The 25807-nt window shown below is 36.3% G+C and overlaps 1 protein-coding gene across 1 annotated transcript in view; it reads left to right on the forward strand.

Moving 5' to 3' along the window:
- The window catches only part of GRM5 (glutamate metabotropic receptor 5), a 514551-nt gene that overhangs the window by 350074 nt on the left and 138670 nt on the right, over nt 1-25807 (forward strand). The window contains exon 4 of the mRNA XM_023510155.1: nt 7788-8023. Within this exon, the coding sequence (XP_023365923.1) occupies nt 7788-8023 (236 nt within the window). The remainder of the gene's footprint in view (nt 1-7787; nt 8024-25807) is intronic.

Raw genomic sequence — 25807 nt, forward strand, 5'->3', positions numbered from 1 at the left:
AGTGTTGGCTGCTATGTATTCATACGAACTTTTATTTAAAATATCAATATCCTTCCTTGCTTTTCATTATTATTTAGAGATTGTAAGCCTTCCTACTCCCCTGGAGGATGGGGGGGAGGAGTATTATATGAAGACAGCCAAATAGTCAGTAGACTCCCACTATTAAAATAAAAAATCCCAAAATATCTGTTAAAATGCTATTGGTAAGAGATTTGGCAGGATGATGATTACATGTGGGTAGAACAGCAGTTTCCATAATAATTATGTGGGCTGTGAACAGACTTTGAAAAAAAAAATGCTGGAATGCAGCCTAATGAATGTCCTCATTAACCTTAATAGCGTCAGGTAGAGAAGGGAGAGGACCATGCTGGAGGGTGGAATCAACTCAGCCTTTTAGAGTCATTTTACAAGGCACATGACAGTGTTGCTTCTCAATTAAAATGAAGAAATGTGGTTATGTGAAAATAATTCTATGTAATTAGAAGTTTGCCTTTTAAAGCCTAATTTTCTAATAAGTTTATATTAAACATTTTTGAATACTTAGTATGTGCTGAGCATTATGATAAACAGTAGGATACATAGATGTCCAAAATATAAAATTTAGAGTCTACGAGAAAGAAACAAAAATAAATGTAGCTAGCTTACACATGATGACAATTGCAAAACTAAAAGCATCCTAATGTTTACCTCTGTGAGAGCGGCAATCTTGCCTTCTTTGTTCACTCTATTCCCACATTTAGAACCAGTTACATAATACTTGCTCAGTGAATAAAGGAATGAATGTCACAGTATTTTAGAAGCAAAGTGGATGGAACTATTAAATCCAGGGGAGCTTGAGAAAGGTTTTGAAAAGTTGCATTCAAGCTCAACCTGTCAGCTTGATGAATTATATTTTTTCAAATCAGGCAGCATGTGAGGAGTTGAGAGAATGGCAGGCACTCTGTGCAGAGGGAATAGCATGCTCAGAGTCTAGGAGGTGTGAAAGTGTAACATATTTACAGAACAAGAAACAAGGTGCTATGGCTCCAGCAGGCAGCATGTGTGTGGTTAGTCTCAGCAGTACCAATAGCATCATGATAAACAGAACTAATGATTTCAGTGTGCCAGAATAACTGCATTACCCGCACCCCCTCCCCCACAGGTCCCAAACACACACACATTCATATCTCTGGTACCAATTTAATGACTGTTAACTTCTACAAATAAGTCATTCAGATGCCTACTTTTTTTTTTTTTTTTTTTTTTGCATTTTTGTGTTAGGGCTGGGTTTGAACCCGCCACCTTCAGCATATGGGCCAGTGCCCTACTCCTTTGAGCCACAGGTACCGCCCCCAGATGCCTACATTTTTAGTCTGATATTGCTCCTTTCAGAATAGACTTTGAGGTGATTTATTCACTTTCTGCCCAGCAAGTAGCACAGTGAGAGGCCTCCCCCAGAACTCTGGAGTTATAGTTTTGCCATATGATAGTTCAGCTAGGGAAGTCCATATCCACTGTATGTAATTAGCCTTCCATGTAAATAATCAAGAGATTGTAAATGTAAGAATTAAGAGTTTGAAAACACCCAGACTACTAATTGAGGTGATCAGGGAATAATCTTCTGGAGGCAGAACAGGAATGTGCTTTTCAGTAAATGACAACTTGGTGACTAGAAACCTAATGAGTTGTATTGTTTACAGAATGATTGAGTAAAAAGGCAAGGGACTGTTCAGTTTCAATAATAAATGAGGAAAACCCAATGACCTGGAAATTGGCAATGCCCATTCAGGCTGGTCATGTCTAATGGACTACTGACTCTCCCAGGGCATGGACTGGAACCTACCACAGTGTCTGGCACAGAAGAAGCATTCAAAATGGTTATTGAATTAATGAATTGCAATGAATAAAACATTGAGACTCTTACTAACAAATCACTCGATGCAATTTTCTTTCTTTCTTTCTTTCTTTCTTTTCTTTTTTTTTTTAGACTGAGTCTCACTTTGTTGCCCTTGGTAGAGGGTCATAGCTCACAGCAACCTCTAACTCTTGGGCTTAAAGGAGTCTCTTGCCTCAGTCCCTCTTAAAGGGACTACAGGCACTCGGCTTTTTTGTTGCAGTTGTCACTGCTACTTTAGCTGGCTGGGGTGGAGTTTGAACCTGCCACCCTCGGTACATGGGGCCAGTGCCCTACCCACTGAGCTACAGGTGCTGCCCATTCAATCTAATTTTCAGTGCTACAAGTATGTTTCTGTTTTCCATAACAATAACTTAAAACATGTATTGATAGAAAATGAGGAAAGAAAGAACAAATTATGTTGTTGGTATATTGCAGATATGGATTTTGATAAGAGACAAATTTGAAAATTATTTAGTATCTGTACTCTAGCATTCAATAATTCTTAAGCTTCTTTTCTTCACAATATTCCAAGATTCATTTTCATGTATTCTTATTAACATGTAGCTCCCAGTGACTTTCACTTTCTAGCAAAAAAATGATTGTGATGTTAAATTTGTTGGCTGTAAACTCTATAGTAATTATTTTATAAAAGTATTGGTCTAATTTATACTTTATTAATTTAATAAAATAATTAATAAAAATAGTAATTCTAAAGTTAAAAATTTATACTATTGCAATGCAATAGTATAGAATACCAAGTCCTTATGCTTCTTTAATTGCCATTATTGGTCATGGTTTTGAATGCCGACACCTATTGTTCAACATACATATGCACACACAGAATAGAATAGGGTGGATTAACATGGTACTGGGCCATGGTTTTGAATGCCGACACCTATTGTTCAACATACATATTCATACATATTCACTGTGTGTCAGAGTGAAGATGACGTGCATCAGAGTCAGAGACCATCTGCAGTCAACATAAAGGATGAGTATGAAATAAACCTTTGTCCTGTACCACTAAGCAATTGGGACTATTTATTGCCACAAAATAAGTTAGTCTAAGATAGGCAGATATTTAATAATGGTTAAAGAGAAGAAGGAAGATTATAGAAACATAAAAGACAAATTTTAACTGAAGAATTTCAGAGTTGACTTTGCTTTAAACAAGAACCATCTGTTGAAAAGAAAAAATAAATTAACTTTCTTGAGTTGCTAATTATGAGAAATAATAGAAATTGAGTTTGAAAGGAGAAAGGGGGAAAGGTAAATTTTAGAACAGAAGAATATATTTTGGGTAATGCAATCTTGGGGAGAAGATTAAATTCTTGCTAGAAGAGCATGTCCTTAAGATGTCCACAGGGAAGGTTTAAAGGAATCTAAAGTAAGGTGTTGTGGGAATCAGTTACATATGTATAGTTAAGAATGTTTTTCCTATTTCAAATATTCAAGTCACTTACAAACCTGACTAAAACAACATCCAGGTTAAGACTCTGTGTATTTATAGTAAGTTGTCGATATTCACAGTAATGTTTCATAAACATATAGAAAACATTGAATTAGTAAGTGCTGACTTATAAAAAATACAAGTTGAGGTGTGTGTGAGCCTCCAGTCACAACACTTCATAAACTAGTCAGTAAATAACCTTGCTTTTTGCATTTCTGTATTAAAACACCTATTTTAATATGTTTTGTGATTCTTTAAGGTTTAATAAGGAGCTCACTTAATATATGTATGTTCTATGCGCAGTTACCCCTGTTTCTTCAGTATTTGCAGATTGGAGATAAGATGCTACCTTCTCCTCATACTGAAATCTGAGCATGCCCAAGTTCCTGACAGAAAATGGCTTAGTGTCTACATATAACCTACAAACATTTTCTCATGTATTTTAAATCACATCTAGATTACTTATAATCCCTACTACACTGCAAATGTTATGTAAATAATCATTATGTTATAGTGTTTTCATTTATATTATTTTTGTGTTTATGTTAATTTTCCCCACATATTTTGTTTTGTTTTGTTTTGTTTTAAGTCATAGTCTCACTATGTCACCCTTGGTAGAGTGCTATAATGTCATAGCTCACAGCAACCTCAAACTCTTGGGCTAAAGTAATACTCTTGCCTCAGCCCCCCAAGTAGCTGGGACTACAAGCACCCGCCATAATGCCTGGCTGTTTTTTGGTTGCAGTGGTCATTGTTTAGCAGGCCCTGGCCAGGCTCAAACCTGCCAGCCTCAGTGTATGTGGCTGGTGCCCTACTCATTGAGCTATGGGCACCGAGCCGTATTTTTAATTCTTGATTGATTAAATCTCTGAATTCAGAACTGATGGATATAGAGGGATGACTAGATTTTCTACGTATATTATACTGTACTTGTCTTAGAAATACTAGATAACACATCGACACTACTCTTGGAGGCTATGTAAAATGGCAAAATCATGCAGAAAAGGACAAAAATATAAAAATACTGGCCCTAAATAGACAATGAAAAAGACTTGCTTATGACATGATAACTGCAGCAAGAAGGCAAAAGCTCTGTTTGATGAAAGTATTTCAAATTGTATATAAAACGAGCACACTGTACCCCATGACTGCATTAATGTACACAGCTATGATTTAATTGAAAAAAAAAAGAGAGAGAGACAGAGAGAGAGAAAGATTTCTGCAAAAGAAGGCAAAAGCTCATCTTGTTGGATCTCAGATGGAGATACATATATTAGGAGACTCAAATTTTTCCCATTTTGTACGTATCTATCAATGACTGCAAAAATGCCATCAGAATTTATTTTGGTGTTGTCAACAAATCTTAACAAGTAGTTGATTTTGCAGATACAGGCTCTATGATGATCAACTGTATATCCAATCAGAAAGAAAAGAATGAAATGGATTATGATGATGTAGGCAAAATGCCCACCAGTGAGAAGAAAGGGAAATTAGATTGGATGGATGGATGGACTGATAATAAATCCAGAAAACCATGTTACTTCTGACTGGTTTTCAATAAATGGTAGTTTCTTTCCCTATCTTTCTCCCCTTGCAATCCCTTGATTTGGTAAAGTATACGTAACCCAAAGTATTAAAGTTGTGACAGAATCTTAAAGGTCCATTTTATCAAAGTAGTGGAAAGCATTCAATGATAAGAAAGCTCAAGTTTTTCTTAACTTTTCAGTTTACTGTTAGATTTATTGCAGCATACTTAGAGATGGCCTCTCATCTTACCATAAATCTTTCAAAGCATATTTTTATGAAAATGTTAATATTTAATAACCCAAAGTCAATACTGTACCCTTTAGTTTAGCCCACATTGAATAAGCTTTCACGGGATGTATATAATAGATATTCTCCAAAATTTTTTAATAGAATAGCCCTATTTTGTCACATAAACATGGGTAGATTTTCTGTTTCCAAACTAACTCCTTTACAATCTTTATTTTGCTGTTTACTAGAGACATCAGTAACAAAAAAGTTTAACCTCATTAATTTCTAAGGCTACTAATAAAAGGTCTTTTCTAAATTCTTACACTTAGAGAATAAGATTTATACTTAAAAAAAAGAAGAAAGAGAGAAATAATACAATGAGAGAGGAGTAAATTATCACTTTCTGGTCCTGACACTTTTGTTTTATGGAAATATTACCTGCAAAAAAGTTTACCAAGACAAGCTTTCTACAATCTTCATTAAATTCAGTGAATGAATTGTGAAGGGTAAATTGGACCCATTATAATCTTACATTTCTTATGTAATATTCATAATCACAGAATTACATAACATCAAGCTAATGTTAACAAAAAGAGCAATTTAGATTCTCACTGCCTTGGAGAATGGGCCTCTGCTTGACACACAGAGCTTCCTGTCCCATTCGCAGCACGCCCATGCATCCTCTCAAGTGCCAATGAGCCCCACACTCTCCTATCAGTGATAAAATAAACCCTCCAAAACACAGGAGAAAATGAGGCAAACAAGCCCACTTCATTTCAACTTGTCAGCTTTAAATAAAATCTTCTAGAGCTGAAAATGAGAAACTTGAGGGAAGATAATGTGTGAAGTAACCAAATTCAACATCAGGACAAAACATACTAAATTACTTTTTTTTTTTTTTTCCTGATCTGCCACAAAAGTTTTTGAAATTTCACCATAGACAATGTTTTTTAGTGAAGTAGCTCCTTGTTGAAGAGGATTTAGAGGAAGAAAGAGTGTATTTTCTTTCATTTTTCCCCTCCTCCATCCACTTACTGATGGTTTGGGAAAATATCTCAAATCATCTCAACCCCTATGATATCTTAATAAGTAATCTTTGACCTTTGGAACAATTCCCAATTATCAATTTTTAAATCAAAGTTCATAAAGCAGAGCATAATGAAGAAAGTTCATGCATTTTGTGTAATTTTAATTAATTACTTACATAATACTTTCCTTAGCACTGGTTTTATATGCAAAACATCAGATCATCCTCTTTGACTAGGAAAAAAAAGATAACGGATAAAAATTTGTTTAAAGAAAGATAAAAAGAAATTAACATTGTTCTAGAGAAAAATATGTGAATATCAATGAAATCAGCAGTGATTTGAGGTATAAATCTCTTCCCTGACCCTCTCCCAGTTCCCTTCCTACCCTCAGCTTATCTCCAAACACTTTTTCTGCTTTGCCATCAGGAGGGTCCCTTCTCTTCCTCCCCTCAATCTTTGTAGTCTTTCTCTTCCTTCTCTTGTGTTACTTATTTTAATATCCAATTTCCTCTTCCCTTTCTTTATATTTCTGTGACAAACACACGCACCTGTTCATAACGGGAGGCTAGCGCCCCTGGGTCCCAGCAGATACACAGGCCAGCTGTGTGTGTTCAATGGCAGGGAGGAGGGACCAGTCACAGTCTCCTTCCTGGATACCCTAGGGGCACCCACATATGATATAAACCTCTTTTCAGATCTTTTATTCTGGTTTTCACTGTTGTGTTTCATTTATTTTCCAAGTACTCTTAGAATACTTTTTTTCTCTTTTTCATTTTTGGCTGGGGCCAGGTTTGAACCCGCCACCTCTGGTATATGGGGCTGGTGCCCTACACCTTTGATCGACAGGCGCCACCCCTCTTAGCATACTTTTTCAGACTCTGTGATACTCTGCTATATTTCAAACTCTTTTATTTTAGAATTCTTAGATTACTTTGATCAGTGCATGGAGCGACAGCAATGTTGAGAAGTATGATCTCTGTCACTATCATTGATGTTCCATTGTTAAGAAGTTCTTTCAGGCGCGCTAATGTAAAACATGATTTCAAATGTGTATTTTAAATGTATTTCAGAAGTATCATGGGAAAGGAAAGAGCATTTGGACACTACACAACAAAGATGTCAGTTTGAAGCTCTGACAAATCAACACTTTATGGACCATCAGCAGCCAGACTTTGTGTTAATCCTATTATTCACACGTAAAATGTGAAGACAAGTAAACAGCATGTTATGGATGACTAATACTAGGCATGTTTGGGAAATATTCTTTCATTCTTATTTATGATCATTTTGATGATTGTTCTAAAATACAAGAAAAAAATGTAAGTTGACCTAGCTAATAGACGTCCATTGAAGAATGTGAATGATGATTATGCGGCTTGCATGCATATAGATTGTATTGTGTAACCCATAGAATTCTGATAAAGTTCCTGCTTATTCTCTACAGTTCAAGGTAATAAGGTTAATGCCTTCTAGCACCTTTAACCCAAAATTTCCATGGCGTTATTGCACTCTTTATTCTCACAAACTGCTGTATCCATGCTCACCTACATGTAATGCAAGATCACAGAGTGGCTGAAGGAGCTATCTAGTAACTAACCTTTTCAAAAGGAAAACACATGAACTCATGCTCCGAAGATCTCTGTTCTAAGCCGTGGGGTTTTCTTTTATTTCCCCACAGTGACGGCTGGGCCGACAGATATGACGTGACAGATGGGTATCAGCGAGAAGCTGTTGGTGGAATCACGATCAAGCTCCAATCACCTGATGTCAAGTGGTTCGATGATTATTACCTGAAACTCCGGCCGGAAACAAACCTCCGCAACCCTTGGTTTCAAGAATTTTGGCAGCATCGTTTTCAGTGCCGGCTGGAAGGGTCTGCGCAGGAGAACAGCAAATACAACAAGACCTGCGATAGTAAGCAAATTTATTGTTCCATTTAAGGTGGATAAAGCTCAGGCTCCAATTTAAGTAAACCGTGTCATGGGGATAGTGATTATAATTTGTTAGAGAGAAGAACTCTCCGGTAAATAGAGTGGGGATTGCAACTTATGGTGACAAACAGGTTTTATTCCAAGAAAAACATATCAGAGCAAGTTATCTTTACTCTATTGAGATTTTAGGTGATTAGATTATTTCTATTTACATAATTTGAGAAATCAGATATGTTTCTGTAAGGCACTGTGACAAAGGATCATATGAGCCCCAGAATGACTAGTCTTGACGTCTTTGAAAGCAGGAACTACACTCTTCTGTTTCCATTATCTTGAGGAGCAGTTTGCTCAGTGGAAGCACAGAGTGGAGGAAGGTTCATATGTCAGAAGAATCAATAAAAGAGGTTGAAAAACTAATCCAATTCCTACTTCCATCAATAAACCACAAAACAGTACTGGGAATTTACTATGTATAATTATAATGTTTCAGGAAACATAACTTGAGTAGAACTATTCATTTGATCATTCAGCAAATACTTACAAGGGCTCCCAATGTACCACACATTGATTTAATTTTAAGAGTACCAGGATGGGAAAAACTAGTTCTTGCCTCCAAAAGTTTATTGTTGAGGAAGGGAGATAGGTATTCCAGTGAAAATTGCAATTTGTCCTTATTATAAGTGATACAATAAGGTATTTTAAGCCAAAGGTTTGGTTAATATAGCACATCCAAAGGGAAGCTTGGCTCTAACAGCCAGGTAGAGCCAATATTGATATGTACATCAATGCCTGCAAAGGTTAAACTTTTTTAAAGTTAATAAAGAATTTGATGAGACTGACTTATCCCACATTATGCATGAGTTAGAACTCCATATACATTTGTGGTGTAGGTGCCTTCATCCATGACGCTGAAATACCACAGTGCCCTGGGGAATTGGGTTTGAAATCTTGGTCCCTGAACCAGTTTCTGTCCACAAAGAGCTTGTCAACATACCAGCAACAATGTGAGGGAAAAAAGAATAATGTAATGAATTCCTTATAGAGCGTTGTCCCCTGGAAGTCCTAGCTACTCTGCTGTTTCTAGTATCAGTTCATTCTTTTAAGAAATGATAGAGATAGTAAATGATGAAGTGATTTTTTGTTGTTGCTGTTTTCTTTTCTTTTCTTTTTTTTTTTTTTTTTTGTTGAGACAGAGTCTCATTATGTCACCCTCCATAGAGTTCTGTGGCATCACAGCTCACAGCAACCTCAAACTCTTGGGCTTAAGCGATTCTCTTGCCTCAACCTCCCAAGTAGCTGAGACTATAGGCGCCTGCCACAATGCCCAGCTATATTTTAGTTGTAGTCATCATAGTAGCTTAGCTGACCCAGTCTGTGTTGGAACCCAGGAGCCTCCATGCATGTGGCCAGCGCCATAATGACTATACTCAGCTCTTATTTGGGTAAGGAGGAATGCTGGAGAAGGGGATAGTGTAGTGTTGAATGAAATACAGAAATCAAAAAGCATAATGTGAGAGTATATTTGCTTCCTCCTACTTCAGATCTCTCAAAATTTCCAAATGTTCATTCATTTCCTTTTTGTAATTTTACTTTTATGAAAAAATATGTAAGATTAAAAAGCATTGCCACTATGGTTCACAATTTCAATTTTTGTGGTTAATTTTGTATGTTTTAGCAATTCTATGAAGTTTATTAAGGACACAAACTTCTTTGCTCTCTTGAAATTAGAGAAGCAATGTCTTTCTGTGGTCCTATTTTAGTTTTGTGTACAGATTATTTGTGTATCTTCATTGGAGGAGCTATAAAAGGCAAGCAGGAGCTCGGGTCTCATCTCCAATTCCTCTTTACTAAGGAGTTGGTGACAACCCTAACCAGTGTGTTTTAAAAAGGAAATATCTCCAGTTGGTCTGTACCCTCTTCCATACTGTCTTCCTTCCCCTCCTTTTTATCTGAAATGCCTCCTCTTGAAAATAGTTCTTTGTTTCTCTCACGCTTTCTTTGCTGGGAGTCTTACTTAGATATAATCTTGAAACCTCTTCAACTGATTTCCCTGAAAATATTTTGTGCTCTTGTATGGAAACCATTGTGTACCCTTCACCTTTTGACCTCCTGCCGCAGCCCTCTGTCTCCTGGGTGGGCACTTTGGTGTAACTGATCTCTCTGCGCAGAATTTTCATCTTCCTGTACTCGTGGAAAGCTATCTTTAATTCCCCTCTTGGAATCTTGCCTGACAACACATTATTTGATACATCAGCAAGGATACTTTATATATAACACCTCTGTCATTCTTCTCATTGAGGGAAGTAGTATTATCTTCATTTTAAAGATTACAAAATAAAGATTTAGGGAAACCAAATAAAGTCCTCAAGGTCAAACCTTATTAGGCACTGAAACTTAGACTTGAACTTAGAATTGTCTAGTTTAACCCCTATATTGGACTAAAGAAATAAAATATAAGTTTTAAAAAATCATCATCAAATTTGCCTTAAGTAATAGTTGATAAATAGATTAAGATACAAGGAAAAATAATTCTTTAAATCATTTAGGTCTGACTATGGAATGCAATAAAAGATACCTGCTGAGCCAGCAGGATAACAATTATCAAGTACTGCTGGCCACCAGCAACAGTGAGGAAGAGGCAAAGACAAATTCTATCCAGAGCCCCAGAGGAGCATGACATTGCCAATACCTGGCTTTAGACTTCTAACCTCCAGAACTGAGAAAATAAATTTCTGTAGTGCTCAGTCATCCCGTTTTTCATTCTTTGTTATGGAAGCTCTAGAAAATGCAAGTCCCTGCATTGGGACAAGGATATTGTTCAGCCTTGATCCTGCAGCCGGAACCCACAGATCCCCTCAGGCAACAATGCAGCTGTGACATCCTGCACATCTCTCCAAGTCCCCTCTCTGTTACTTCATTTTGCTTTGTTGCTTTCATATATCCACATAAAGTGTTTGATTTTTGCATTTCTTTGGCTTTTTCAAGCCTGCAGTACAGGAACTTACTGTTCCTTTCTTCTTTACCCTATCTTACCCCAAAAGTTCCTCCTGTACCTTTTGTTTGTAATTGTTATTATTCCTGAAATCCTTATTTTGATGGATAAAGCGTTTATAACGTGCCAAATGCTTGTAGTTCTGTCAATTCTTGTTTTCCTTCTAAATATTTAAAAACTTAAGTAAAGATATTACTGTACTGTATTCTATTTTTTAATCAATTAAAGGGCCATTTTCTTCTCAGTCTTTCTATCACCCACCAGCATTCAATTACCATGTCCTTTCTATTATTTCTCTTTATCACTTCTATTAGTTTCTAGAAGTATTGTTCATGACATTGGCATGCAGACATTCTCACCTCGATGTCTTAAGGGCGCCTCAAATTTATATATTCACAATTAACCTCCTTATGCCTTCTATAATCTCTACCTTAAACCTTGGACTCCTCATGTAAGCCCCCAAACTCAATTCAAGCACCACTCTGAGAGTTCGAACATCCCTGTAAAGGCATGAGGAATTTTATTCATTCAAGCTCAGAGCCTGGGCTGCTCCTTTGAGAAAAAGTGGGAACAGCCCTTACAGACTATCCAGAAAGTCCCTTTATACCCCTCCCTTGTTCCTCCCATCAGTCCATCCCACCCCGTCACCTTATTGGTAGGTAAACCATGTCTGTCCCAAACTGACAGGTACAGGGTTGTCGTGTTCAGGGTTGATTGGCTCAGGGAAGAGTCTTCTTTGTCTCAGGTGAGCGAATGAGAAGGAAGGAATAAAGGTCACAAGTGGGCGTGTGCAGAGTAAAGTGGAGTGCAAAAAGGGAGGGGGTCAGGATGTGGGCTGAGTGCACAAGGGGGCTTGCCTAACACCTAGATACGTGATAAGGTCCTTGGTATGTGGCAGCCTGTTGTTCTGAGTAAACAACAAAAAGGAAGTAGTTTGACTTGAGTTAATTAGTTTGGTTCCCACACTCCTTTTTGCATCTGCAGTTGGAAAAGTAAAGAAGTAAATGATACACTCATCCACCCTGTCTCTCCACAGGTAAAAGTGAGTAATCCTCACCTAGTCCATCCTTATAACCAACTGGTGACCAAATACTATTAATTTTATTGTCTCAGCATTTTCCACATCTGTTCTCTCCTTTTTATTACTGCCTGAATTCAAGTCTTTGCATTACTTTGCAATTTAATTCTTCATTATCTCTCACTGCAAATATTATAATCTCCTATTTCATCTTCTTAATATCAGCTTCTGGACTCTGGAGAGGTGCAGAGGCTCCCTCTTGAGTATTCAGCTGAGTATTGATCAAACAAGCGTGTAGGGCAGTACTTCAGGCTTAGGAAAGAACCACCCAGAACAATTAATACAGTGCTCCCAGCAATCATATGAGACAGGCAGCAGTCTGTCCTCAACATCTGATGAAAAAACTTATCGTTCAAAGACCCGCAGTAATAATTTGGGGTTATTTTATAGCATTAAATGGCTATATTAGAAAAAAAAATGCAAACCAATGACCACAGCTTCCATCTTAAGAAATTTGGAAAAGGAAAGTAAATTAAACAAAAAAAGTAAGTGGAAGAAAGAAACCTATAGATCAGAGTGAAAATCAATGAAATAAAAAACAAAAAGAGAATAAAGATCCATAAAACTATTATAGCCTGCTTCTTCTAAAAAGATCAATAGCATCTAAAAACAAGATTGATCAAAAAAGAAAGTAAAGAGAAAAAATACAAATTACTAATATTAAGAACGAAAGAGGTAATATCATTACACATGCTACAGATATGAAAAGGAAAATAAGGAAATATTATGAACAACTTTATTCCAGTAAATTTGTCAAGTTAGCTAATATGGAAAAATTCAACCAACTAGCAAAGTTTACTAAAGAATAAAGAGACTACTGCAATAGTCTTTATATTTATTAAAGAAATTGAATTTGCAGTTAAAAATTTTCTTGTAAAGAACACTCCAGGCCCAGAAGATTTCATTGGTAAACTGCTACCAAACATTTAATGAAGAATATACATGAAATTATGTAAACTCTCCCAGAAAACTAAAGAAATAGGAGTACTTCCTAATTCAATTAATGAAGATAGAATTACCTGGTACCAAAAGCAGACCAAAGTATCTCAAGAAGGGGAAAAAAAGTATATAGGATTTTTCCCAAAATGTAAGGTTGGTTAATATTTAAAAATTGATCGATGTAATCTATTGTATTAGCAATCTATAATTTCTTATATGGTAAAACCTAATAATTTCTGTTAAAATCCTTAGCACATTAAAATAAACAAAATTTTTTTCACCTTTTTAAAACTTTTTTCCCTGTGATCAGGCAAGGAGATTGGCTGTCACCCCTAGAGTTTCTAGTCAGTGAAATAAGACAAGAAAAGCAAAATAACAAGTGAAAAAATTCAGATACAGAAAGGCAAATACCACAAGTATTCACACAAGAGTGGGAGCCAAATAACATGCACACGAGAAGGCGAGTGTGGACTGATGAAGTACAGAGACTCAGAGGGGTGCAGTGGTGGACTGGATGACGGGGGGTTGTTTGGTGGGCACAATGCAAATTATTTCAGTGATGTATGCACAGATGTCCCTGTCTTCACCACAGTGTAATATATCAATGTAGCAAAACTGCACTTGCATTCTATTAGTATATGCAAATAAAAAATAAATGGGAAAAAATAAACTACCACTGTGAAAGCTGAAAGAAAGAAAAGAAACAATTTTTAAAAGGCATTTAAAAGGATGAGGTAAAACTTTATTAATAGGCCATGTAATTGCCTATCTAGGAAATATAATGGTATCTACCAAGAAAAGTTCTAATGGGTTTATTAAATTTTTAGAATATAGGACTTTTATATAAAAATCAATTTTATTTCTTTATAATAGCAGTAAACAATCAGAAAAATTTTTTTAATTGGTACCATTTACTGGATATACATATACAAGAACAAAATTGGACCCTTATCTCTTACCACATATGCAAATCATCTCAAAATGGATAAAAAAATTAAATGTAAGACCTGGGAACATTAAGCTACTAGAATAAAACAGCTTCTTGATATAGGTTGGGTGATAATTTTTTATATGTGACACCAAAAGCACAGGAAACAAAAGCAAAAATAAGCAAGTGAGAGTGTACCAAACTAAGACATTTTTGCAAAACAAAGGAAATGAGAATGAAAATGCAATCTATGGGATAAAAGAAAATATTTGAACCATATATCTGATAACACATAAGGAACTCAAACAACTCAACAAAAAAAGAAAAAAAGGAACAAGTCGCTTGATTAAAAATTGGTCTAAGGTTCTGAAGAAAAGACATTATAAATATTCAACAGGTAAATGAAAAAGTGTTCAAAACGAAGTATAAATCAGAGCTACAGGAGATAACATCTCACACCCGTTAGAACGGCTGTTATCACAAAACCAAAAGATTTCAAATGTTAGCAAGGATATGAAGAAAAGGGAACCACATAGGTGAGTAAATATCTGTGAGAGAATTTTACTACAAAATGGTCTATTTTCTGTACACAGAATTTGATTACTATGTCTTCATCTCTCAAATACATGAGAAATGTAATTTTCCTCTGAAGAATAATAATACTCATAAACTTCCAAAGGATATCTCTGAGTACCTCAGCAGAAAATAAATAGTTTGATGCTCTGGGGCTTCATAAGTCATCCAACACAAATCAGGTTAAAACAACTCCCATAAGTGTTGGTGGCAATGAAAACTGGTACAGCCGCTATAGAAAACAGCATGGAGGTTTCTCAGAAAATTAAGTACGAACCAGCAAGCTCACTTCTGATTATGGATACAAAGGAAATAAGTATTTTGAAGAGATAACTCTACATCATTCTCATTGAGTTAGTTTTCAGAATAGCCAAGATATGGAAATAACCTAGGTGTCTGATGACAGAAGAACAGGTAAAGAAAATATGAGGCAAATATGTGTGTGACTGTGTATCCACCTACACACGTACAATGGAGTATCATTCAACCTTCAAAAGGAAGAGGACCCTGCCACGTTTGACAACATAGATAAGCCTATAGGTTACGGTGTTAAGTGAAATAAAGCAGCCACCAAAAGGCAAACCCCACATGCTCTCGCTTACATGGGAATCTACAAAATGCTGAACGGACAAGCAGAGAGTAGACTAGTGAGTGTCAGGGTTTGGGATAAGGAGAAATAAGGAGACGGTCAAAGAGTGCAAGATTCAATTAAGTAGGATGTGTAAGTTCTGGAGATCTATGGTGATCATAATTAATAATCACTTAACATTTGCTTAAGAGAGTTGATCTCATATTTTTCCATCACAAAAAAACCTGTGAGTTGATACATATGTTAATTAGCCCTATTGTAGTAATTAATGCATAATGTTATACATATATCAAAACATTACTTTATACATCTTAAATACATACATTTGCATTTGTCAAGTAAACTTTACTAAAGCTGAGAAAATTAAAATAACATTAAGAACATAAAATACTGAAGGGCAAATCTGACAAAAAATATGAAACTTATACTTAAAAACTACCAAACTTTGCTCAGGAAATTAAAGAACATTTAAATAAATGGAGAAATGTACTGTTTGCATACATCAGAAGACTCAATCGTAAGATATCAAGTCTCCTAAAACTGATCTATAAATTCGAAGAATTAAAAAAAAAAACTTAGTAATTTTTTTTTTGCAGTGTTTGGCCGGGGCTGGGTTTGAACCCACCACCTCCGGCATATGGGGCAGGTGCCCTACTCCTTTGAGCCACAAGCACCGCCCAAAACTTAGTAATCTTTTTTTAATAGAAATTGACAACCTGATAAAAATTTACATGGAAATGCAAAGAGCCTAGAATACTCAAAATAACTTTGAAAAAGAAGAGTAAAGTTAATGACTTAACATTACCCAATTTCAAGACTTAGTCTAAAGTTACATAAATCAAAACAGCTAGGATCAGCATAAATAGACAAACAGCTCAATTGACCAGAGTAGGAAGCTCAGAAACAGACTCACATGTATTTGGAAAACTAATTTCGACAAAGGTGCACAAGTAAGTCAGTGGAGAAAGGATAGGCTTTCTAACAAATAGTTCTGGAAAATTTGGATATCCATATGCCCCTCCCCCCAAGTCAACCTATACCTTACAACATACAGTAATATGCCACATAATGACAGTTAGGTCAATGAGGAACAGCACTGGTGGCAATGATCCTGTAAGATTATAATAGAGCTGAAAAGCTCTTATTGCCCAATGATGGAGTAGCGCTCCTAACATCAGAGCACAAAGCGTTAGTCATGCGTCACTGGAGATGCTGGTGTCAACACACCTACTGTGCTGCCGATCTCATAACTGTACATACAACGTACAATTATGTACAGTACATAATACTTGATAATTACCATGTATAAATATATAGCAATGTTACTATTTATATATTTACTACAGTATACTTCTTATTTTAGAGTATACTGCTTCTACATACATATGTAGATATGTACATCTTATATATGCTATGTACATATATATCTGATATATATACGCATATATATATATCTTTTCTATATACTGTGTGTATATATGTCCTCATGTATATATTGTATGTGCATACATCGAGTGTGAGTATATATAAAACAGCCTCAGGCATGTCCTTCAGGAGGAATTCTAGAAGAAGGCATTGTTGTCATAGGAGATGACAGCCTCAAGTGGGTTATTGCCGCTAAAGACTTTCCAGTGGGACTCAGGGTGGAGGTGAAGCGCCATACTGATGATCCTGACACTGGGCAGGCCTAGGCAAATACGTGTGTTTGTGTTTTAGTTTTTAACAACAACCAAAAAAGTTTAAAAAGTAAAAATAAAAGGATTACAAAAATGTAGAAGACTCTTGGAAGTGACGGGTGTGTTCATTATTTTGATTGTTGCATTGGTTTCAGGGGCATATACATATGTAAAACTTGCCAAATTAACTTGAAATGTGTACCATTTGTTCTATGACAATTAGACTTTAATAAAGCTGTTTTTACTTACGGACAGACATGTGCATGAGTATATCTGCATAAAAATAAAAATACGTATGTGTAGACATTTATAAAAATATAAATTAACCCTCTAACTGGCAGACTTATTTCTCAGGCTTCAAAGAATTCTATCAAATACTCAAATGCCCTACCTCTCATATTGTTTGTGATATTCATGCCCATACCCAAATAGAAATGTACCCTATAGAAAGAATGTTTTTCTTCCCACTTTTATTCCCCAAATCATCCATTTCAGCTGCCTAGTGCACCCTGCTCTCCCAGCCTCTCAGGTAGCTCAGGTAAGCTGTGATGGACAGGAGTGAGGACCAACATTAAATTCAGTATCACCATTCACTTGTTCTGTAACTATAAGCCCATTATATAACCTCAACTTCTTCATTTGTACCATTTAGATAATACTTACATTTTAGGGTCACTCTGAGGATAAAATGGCATAATAAATGAACAGATCTTATAAAGGGAGCTTTAGAAATTTTATGTTAAAAGTGTACACAATTTATTGTGCTTTAGAAAATATTTTCATTTAGATTATTGTGGAAAAGAAATGCAACATATGGTATTAGTAAATATATTTCTCAATAATCTCCAGATTAAGAATGATTATTAATGCCATATTATTAGAATATGGTACTTTAAGCACAACCCAGAAACAGAGATTTCCTCTGCATCTTCATAGTCTCAGTCTTCATATTAATGTAGGGGTTTAGTGCAGGATACTTGTGACAGGTGTCACTCTCTGAGCCAATAGAGAAAGTTAATTTTAATTTCAATTTTATGGTTGAGTGTCAAATGCTATCTATGAGTTTACCCACATTACTGTGGTAACTGTGTGGGATGGTTGTTGCCACAGCCCTCGTGGTTGGCCTAGTGTTTTGACATTTCAGTAATTGCCAGTGTCAAAACCTTTAAAAATTGTAGAGAACTGACGTTCAGACCAGATGGCTACTAAATAAAGGAGCTGCTGTTCTCCACAGCTGTGATGCGGCACTGAAGCGACAAGACAGCCTCCTATTAAAGACATGGTCCCTGAGAAAATGATGTGAAAGAGCCTGACTGTTAAAAGATAATAATTTGCTTTGTAAATTATCATTAAACCCTTGCAACATTGGCAACACTGGGATGGAATATAGAGAAGTGTATGATGCAGTACTTAATTTTAGGGTATCTATATTCTGTCCAAGAATAAAAGATAAACTATTGTCATTTATCCCTTTAGAAAACCCTGAATGAATGACTGTTATATACCAGTCATCATCGCTGTAATTATTATTGTCATTTATTTAGATGCTGGAGTTACAGCACTAAACAAAACACACACCTAGACAGAACCTATAGCTCAAGGAGTAGGACGCTGGCCCCATATACCACAGGCAGCAGGTCCAAACCAGCCCTGGCCATAAAAAAAAAAAAAAAAAAACACCTTCATAGAACGTACATCTTGTTAAAAGGAAAGAATTCAAAACAAAATAGATAAGTAAAAAATGTAATATATTAGATGGTGATCATTGCTGGGAGGAAAATAAAGCAAGGAAACGAGATTTTGAATGTTGGGGAGGGTGCTCAGGGATGACCTTACTGAGAAAGTGACTTTGTATAAATATAAAGCCCATAGAGAGAGGAGCCACGCGGATGTGGGGGAAGATGATTGCTAGAGAGGGAAATCATAAGAATGAAGTCTGGGCAGGTCTGGGAGTGCAGCACTGAAGACAACAGCCAGTCAGGCTAAAGCAGAGTAAACTGGGAAACAAGTAGTAGACACTGGCCGAGGGGCCACAGAAGGTGACATCTGCTGGAGTCTTGTCAGCCCTTACACTGATTTTGGCTTTCAACTGAGTAACACATGAAGCCATTAGGAGATGTGTGCCAAGAAAGGACCTGAACTGGCCTTTTAAAAGATGTTCTGACTGCCGTGTTATTCTACTACAAAGGCTGTCAGGTTACAAGGCATCTCTGGAGTGTGTGACACGATGTATGATTTATGAAAGGCTGTGGGCAGGAGACATCAGTGCAGGGAAGAATGGCCAGGCATGGTTGGAAGGGACAGCGTGGACATGGTATGGGTAAGTGGAGAGGACATGCCAACAGACAATGAGCAGCTTGGGCACATGGAAAGTTGGAGCTGGAGGAAGAGCCCACTAATGAAGCCATGTTCATAACACAGAGCTGTGCAATAACACTCAATAATTATGGCATTCTAATCCACGGCCATTCTACCACAAAAACAAGTCTTGGAATTTGCCTGGCATGTTCAGGGACATAAACTGATTGGAAATATTAAAGCGAGGAGGAAAGGCACTAGAAAGAAGTAGAGATAAGACAGAATAGGTAAAGTTTAGCCAGACTACACATATGTTCGATGCCTAGCTGAAATGTTTAAGTTTGAGAACAAAGAGCAACAAGGTTTTTGGGTATTATTAAGCATTGTCCTGCTAAGGAATCTTATGAAAGAAGGTCTGATTGCCATTTGAAGGAATCTTATTTTAAATGAATGCTGCCACTACAAATAAACCCAGCCTGTTTTTAGTGGTTACTCCTTCCAGAACAGCCTCAGATCCAGACGTCAAATTCCTTCCAGGGGCTGGTGCCTTGGTGTGGCAGATGTAGGCCATTTGCTCAGCAAATTCCATTCCTGTGTCCTGAGCACATAGGGAAGCATCATTTGCAAACCTTGATGTTTCATCTAAACCTAATTAACTACCAAAAGGCTTGTCTCTAAATATCATCACACTGGGGGTTATGGCCTCAATATTTTGAGGGGATACAATTCAGTCTATAGCTCATGGTTTCTGGCAGTTAGTAAAATTCAATACATTATATCATTATTAGGAACAATAATTTTTCTTCTATACAATATGTTTCTCTAACAATTTCACTGGGCCAAGAATCCCAACACTTCAGAACAAATGAAAAAATGTAACTCTAAGAAATAATTAAGCCCAAAATTGCATAGTATGGAGAAATGAAACACGAACAAATGGAAGTCACCAATCTCTATCAGTCACACTGGAGAAAAACAAGAGATTTGTACATTTATAAACTAACCCCGAACTCTTGTTGCCACAAAGTTCCCAGATTAGAATGTTCTGCCTATTCTACTTTAGTTGGCATATGTTGCATCTGGGAAATTCTAGCAAAATATAAAAACAACATGTTGTAAAATTCCTTATTTATGCCTTTGCTAGGGAACCCATGGCATATAAAAACCCATGTTTAGCAATATTATTTCTCTGCAATTTTTTGTCTCTGTAAACTCGGGCAAGTTGCTAAATCTCTCTATACCTAGTCTAATCCATAAAGACTGCTGTCAACATACAGAGTAGTTAAAAGTATTGTCCAAGAAATTCTAGTATATCTGTGAAAGTTTGGTGTGAGACTACCTGGTTAAAAATAAGCTGCTCTTTTTTTGTGACATGTCTGAGGCTTAATGCCTGTTGCCTCTGAATTCTATCTGGCATTTCTGTGTTTTGCCTGGACTGTGGCACTGGAGTAATCGTTATAGCCTTCTTCTTTGCCCTAAGCTAAAAAATTATCTCTTCTGGGAAGAGTTTGATTTTCTGTTTGCTTGTTTGTTTTGTTTTATTTTTACTGTTTTTAATAACACCAATTAACCATTCCCTTCTGGGTTACAGCATTTTAGGAGTAAAGTGTGCAGTCATATCATGCCCATCATTCTCTAGGATAATTCTGGCACCATGCTAGGTCTTATCACCTTTCAATATCAGCTAAAAGAATGGAATTGGAATGTTCATAACACAAAGAAATTTTAAATGCCTGAGCTGATGGACACCTCAGTTACCCTGATTTGATTAATTCATAGTGCATGCTTGTATCAAAACATCACATATACTCTATAAAGATACACAACTATTATGTACACATAATAATTAAAAATAAAAATAATTTTTTTAACTGAAAAAATTTTCAAACTGCAGCCCCTAGAGAAAGGAATCTACTAAATACCCTTTTTATGGGAATTTTTCTTGAGAAAATGACTTTTCTAAGTAATAATTTAGCTCAATTCCAGCATACTGAGCAGGCCACCCCGATAGAGTGCATGGTTACAATGGATTCAAAAGTCAGAGACGCAGGATACGTGTGCCCTTTCTCTCTCCTTCCTCATGTGCTTTTGCTAAAGAAATGAGCTGTCATAGGGCACAGTCTCTTCTGAGAACAGGCCTGGCCATTTTGTTCCCTCTTCTGTGAACAAGACCAGGATAATAAAATGACTTGCCTGCACATTGGAAAGCCTGGTTTAATCTGTGCTCTGTAAAGCTGCCCAGTCTTACTAGCAAGATCTGAATCTGAGGCTGGAGGAATAGGTCCTTGTGATTTTGAATTTAGTTTTACTTCATTCCAAATGGCAAGGGTTTGAAAAACTGAAAAGCATTTTAATTTATGTTTGAGATATAGGTCATTGTTTGATAAGACTGTATTTTATTAGTTAATCTCCTGCAGAGGAGTAGCGATGGTTTCATAGGATTCTATATACCTAGGTCCCCTAGCAATTAATACCATTTTAAGAACCAACTAATCTCACCTCCGTTTCTAGCACAAAGGAAAATTGAAAAGCCTGACATATAGTAAATCATCACAAAAAGGAGAAATTCTGGTAACTAGCTTTTCTTGGAAGTCATGCAGAAAGATTTGAAAAACAAAACTGATGTTTTCATTGACCGTCTAAGCACATAGCCAGCTTTCTGCAGGATGGATTCCCCTGATGCCTGAAACTTTTAGGTTCTTTTTTCAGTTTCCCTTCTGTCATTTTTTCTTCCTCCCATGTTTTTCAGTTTCTTTGGAGGAAATGTAGAAGTAGGCCTGGCCTGGGAGTTCCTTCTATGGTCTCAAGAAACATTTACTTGAGCCTACTCAGCAGACAAGAGAGGCAAGAAAATTTGTCTGGTGATTCTTTCTTGAAACTGAATTATCAAGTTCAAATAGTCACAGGTAACTGGAGGATAGTCTCCCTTGAGAAATCAGCCTTGCAGGTGATCTTTCAAGGCACCTGCTGTCCAAGATGAGAGAAAGGAGTAGTGAATTGAATTTGACTTGCTTTCTGCACTTGCTTTCTCAAATTGAGTTCAGGAAATCTTTTGGTCCATAGAGTTATAAAATTAAATAATTTGCCTCTGTTGGACTGTAAGCATAAACCCTTGGAAGTCTAAATAAAATCAAGTTACTAATAATTATAAAAAAGAACAGTTGAATTAGATCTTAGATCATTAATAGATAATTATCCAGGTGATAACAGTTGTTTTTTAAAAAAATCATTTGACTCATGACAGGGGTTTTAGCTGTAATCACTGGAAATCAATTTTTTGTTGACTCTTTTAAGTAAAATAAATAAATAAAAATAAACATTATTATTTGTAAGAATATTGGGGCCTCCCAAAATGTCATGGAAGGGAGAAGACCACTTTTGGAAACCTGGACCAGCTCACAGGCTTCCAGGAAACAGGACAGTCAGCTTTTAGCAATAATTGCATTTGGACCTTGTCTCAAAATTCACTGTAAATAAATGTCAGCCATTCTCTTGCTTTACCTTACTTTCTCCCAATTCCTGGGATAGAGCTTCCAATTTACTGAGCACAAGTTATATTTCCATTGCCTGGAAATCAGGGAATAGAAAATGCATAAGAATAATAAAAGATAATAAGAGAATTATACAGTGTTCCAGAATCTAGGTAAAAGGAGCAGCTCATCCAAATTAGAAAGAATACTACTATGTCTTTTTATACTATGAAGCCATGTATGAAGATTACTATAGTTTCATTCAATAACTGGGGATAATATAAATGGTCTCATCACCATGATTATCATAATTAACATTTAATAAGCAGTTGTTTGCTTGGCTCTATTCTTACCCACACTGTCTCTACACTATCTTATTTTATGCTCAGATCAATCTTATGAAGTTGTTACTAGTAGTGTCCTTTTAAAAAAAATGGAAGAAAATAATGTTCAGAGAAGGTAAATGACTTTCCCAAGATTATACAGCTAGTAGGTGGCAAAGCCATGCCAAACCTCTCGTTGTGTGTCTATAAATAAGCAGAGCCATGTGTGTAGACATGACATTAATTTCTCTGCTGCCATTAGGCAATTGTACAGGTTTTAGAATATATAGTACACCAGATGCTTGACAAATGTTTGTTGAGAACTGTTGACTAGAACAGCTCTGGCTGGTAGTTGATGCTCAGTATATATTTATTGAATTAATAAGTGAATGTATATCACATTTTGATTAAAAGCCCAGGTGTTCCTCTCCCCCCTATTCCTTCCCCACCTCGTGCTGATACAAGCCTTGCGCTGAGCTGGTGAACCCGTGAATCAATGATATTAAAGTCCAAGTGATGATGAAATCAACGTGTACTTATAATAGTAAGGTGGAATGGGTATTTAAACAGTTGCTTACCATTATTACTTCTTTTTTTTAAGAAAGGCTAGTGTGCCATGGCGTCATAGCTCATAGCAACCTCTAACTCTTGGATTAGAGTGATTCTCTTGCCTTAGCCTCCTGAGTAGCTGGGACTATAGGCATCCACCACAACGCCTGGCTAATTTTTTTCTGTTTTTAGTAGAGATGGGGTCTTTGCTCTTGCCCAGGCTATCTCTGAACTCCCAAGCTCAGGTAATCCACCAGCCTTAGCCTCCCAGAGTGCTGGGATTATAGGTGGAAGCTACCACCCCTGACCTTTTATTACTTCTTTTTAAACATGATGGATATTTTAGAAAATCTTCCACTTAGGTTAGAGATTATATACAGCTGAAATATCTTTGTGAATCATGTATTTTTTTTTTAACTCTATGGCTTTCACTCTAATTATTTTAAGAGACGGATTAATCTTGGAAATGTATCAGGAAAAAGTATTTCAGACACAGGGCAGAAACATCTAGAGACTGGCCGCAGTTAACGTTTCCATGGGCAGGTCCCACCTTAACCTCCAATGCTAACTAGACCTAAGATGCCAAAACTCTTCTCAAAGGATAGTGATGGCTCAGTTGTGAGCTGCTTCACTGTTGAGCCAGAACTAGCATGGCTTATCCTCAGATCTACATATTGTAAAATACTATTAATCTGTTGTAATTGTAAAATGGTTCACAGTTTCCTCTTGTTCTTTCATTCACTTGCTCTCTCTTGATCCTCAGATACTGTTGTTCTTTTACATGGGAGCAAACAAAGGCTCAAAGAAGTTTGGTTTGCCCAGGAAGGACATATAACTGACAAATAAAGAGTTAGAATTTGAATCCAAGCCTCTAAAATAATGCTGCCTTCTTTTATTATGCTGTGCTGCTTTCTGTCGATTTGAAACATTAGTTTGAGAAAATGCCCACTCCTAAACCTAATTTGGAACGTTGCAGAATTATGTGAAGCAGGAAAAATCAGTCTCTTCCTGAGTAGTCTCAAGGAGGGGTAGTGTAGCGGCTTCCATGTTATTAGACCTCTTGTTTACACACAGTTAGAAATGCCAGTCCACTGGAAAGGACCCAGGTGTGCTGCATCTCCCTGGGGCACCGAGGACACATATGTAGGAAGAAAGTTGTGACTGAGCAGAGGAGATAAGAACATTAATGTTTCATAAAATGGTTTCATATACTCTTCCCTGATTCTCTATGTAAATAGAGTGCAAGAGTTTTCATTTCAGTTACTAGCAATGTTTCATAATTTAATGTGTTTTCAACCTGTTTGTCCTTTGAAAAATTGTTCAGCATAAGGGAAACTCAGTTTTCTTATATAAAAAGATTAGGCTAATGTGAGTATCTACTCATGGGGGTTTTGTATGGTTAAGTTAGAATAACAGTAATTTCTCACTAAATATTAACCATTATTATTAATCAAAATACTTTATGTATAATCTTCCATTTGCTCCTCAACTACTACCCTAAGAATTTAGTAGGAATGGGGATTCCCATGTTTAAGTGGAAGGAAATGGTATTTACAAAAGTGACCTTGTTATATTTATTAAAAGTTAGGAGAGACGCTGGCATATGGTACTGCAGAAAGGAAGGTCTATAGATTCAGATTAAACCAGGTTTGAAATTCTCCTTTACCACAGTTTAGCCTTATGTCATTTGGCATTTCATTCTAACTTTCTGAGCCCAAATTTTGTCATCTAAATAAAGGCATAAAATAAGGCTTAGCTTTTAAGTTTGCTGTGAAGCATCTATAATCTAGCATCCATAGGGTACTTTCATCTTTTCTTTAATGACTACCTCAGAATAAAATGGTTTGTGGAAAATAATCATTGTCATGGTTGATAATGACATGGTTATGATTTTAAAATAATATCTGTAATAAATTATTATTGGTACAGTGACTACCACACTCAGAAAAGGGAGCCTCATAAATACTTTTTGATAAAAGTGATCCCATGCCTACAATCTTTTAGAGCTCTGCATTCTCTTGTATTAGACATGATAATTAACCTCCCATGTGTACAATTTGTGAACTCTGTATTTTGTATACTGCAATGTAATTCATTTTTGCAATTTTCTACTTCATTTCAATTGCAGTGCTTATTATAGGAGATGGGATTCTCATTTAGCATCCTTGTTACTTTTAATTAGAAGTAAAAATCTTAATGGAATTTAAATTTTTCACATCACTTATTGTCAGAAGCATGAACTCAAGAATGAATAAGTAAGTATAGTAATTCACAAATTCTCAAAGGCAGAGAGTACTAATTTTACAAATACTTCATACTAATCTAGTGATCTTGCAGATGTAAATTGTACTG

This window comes from Otolemur garnettii, unplaced genomic scaffold, assembly GCF_000181295.1.
Source record: "Otolemur garnettii isolate 467f Iridium unplaced genomic scaffold, OtoGar3 scaffold00001, whole genome shotgun sequence".
NCBI classification, from domain to species: Eukaryota; Metazoa; Chordata; class Mammalia; order Primates; family Galagidae; genus Otolemur; species Otolemur garnettii.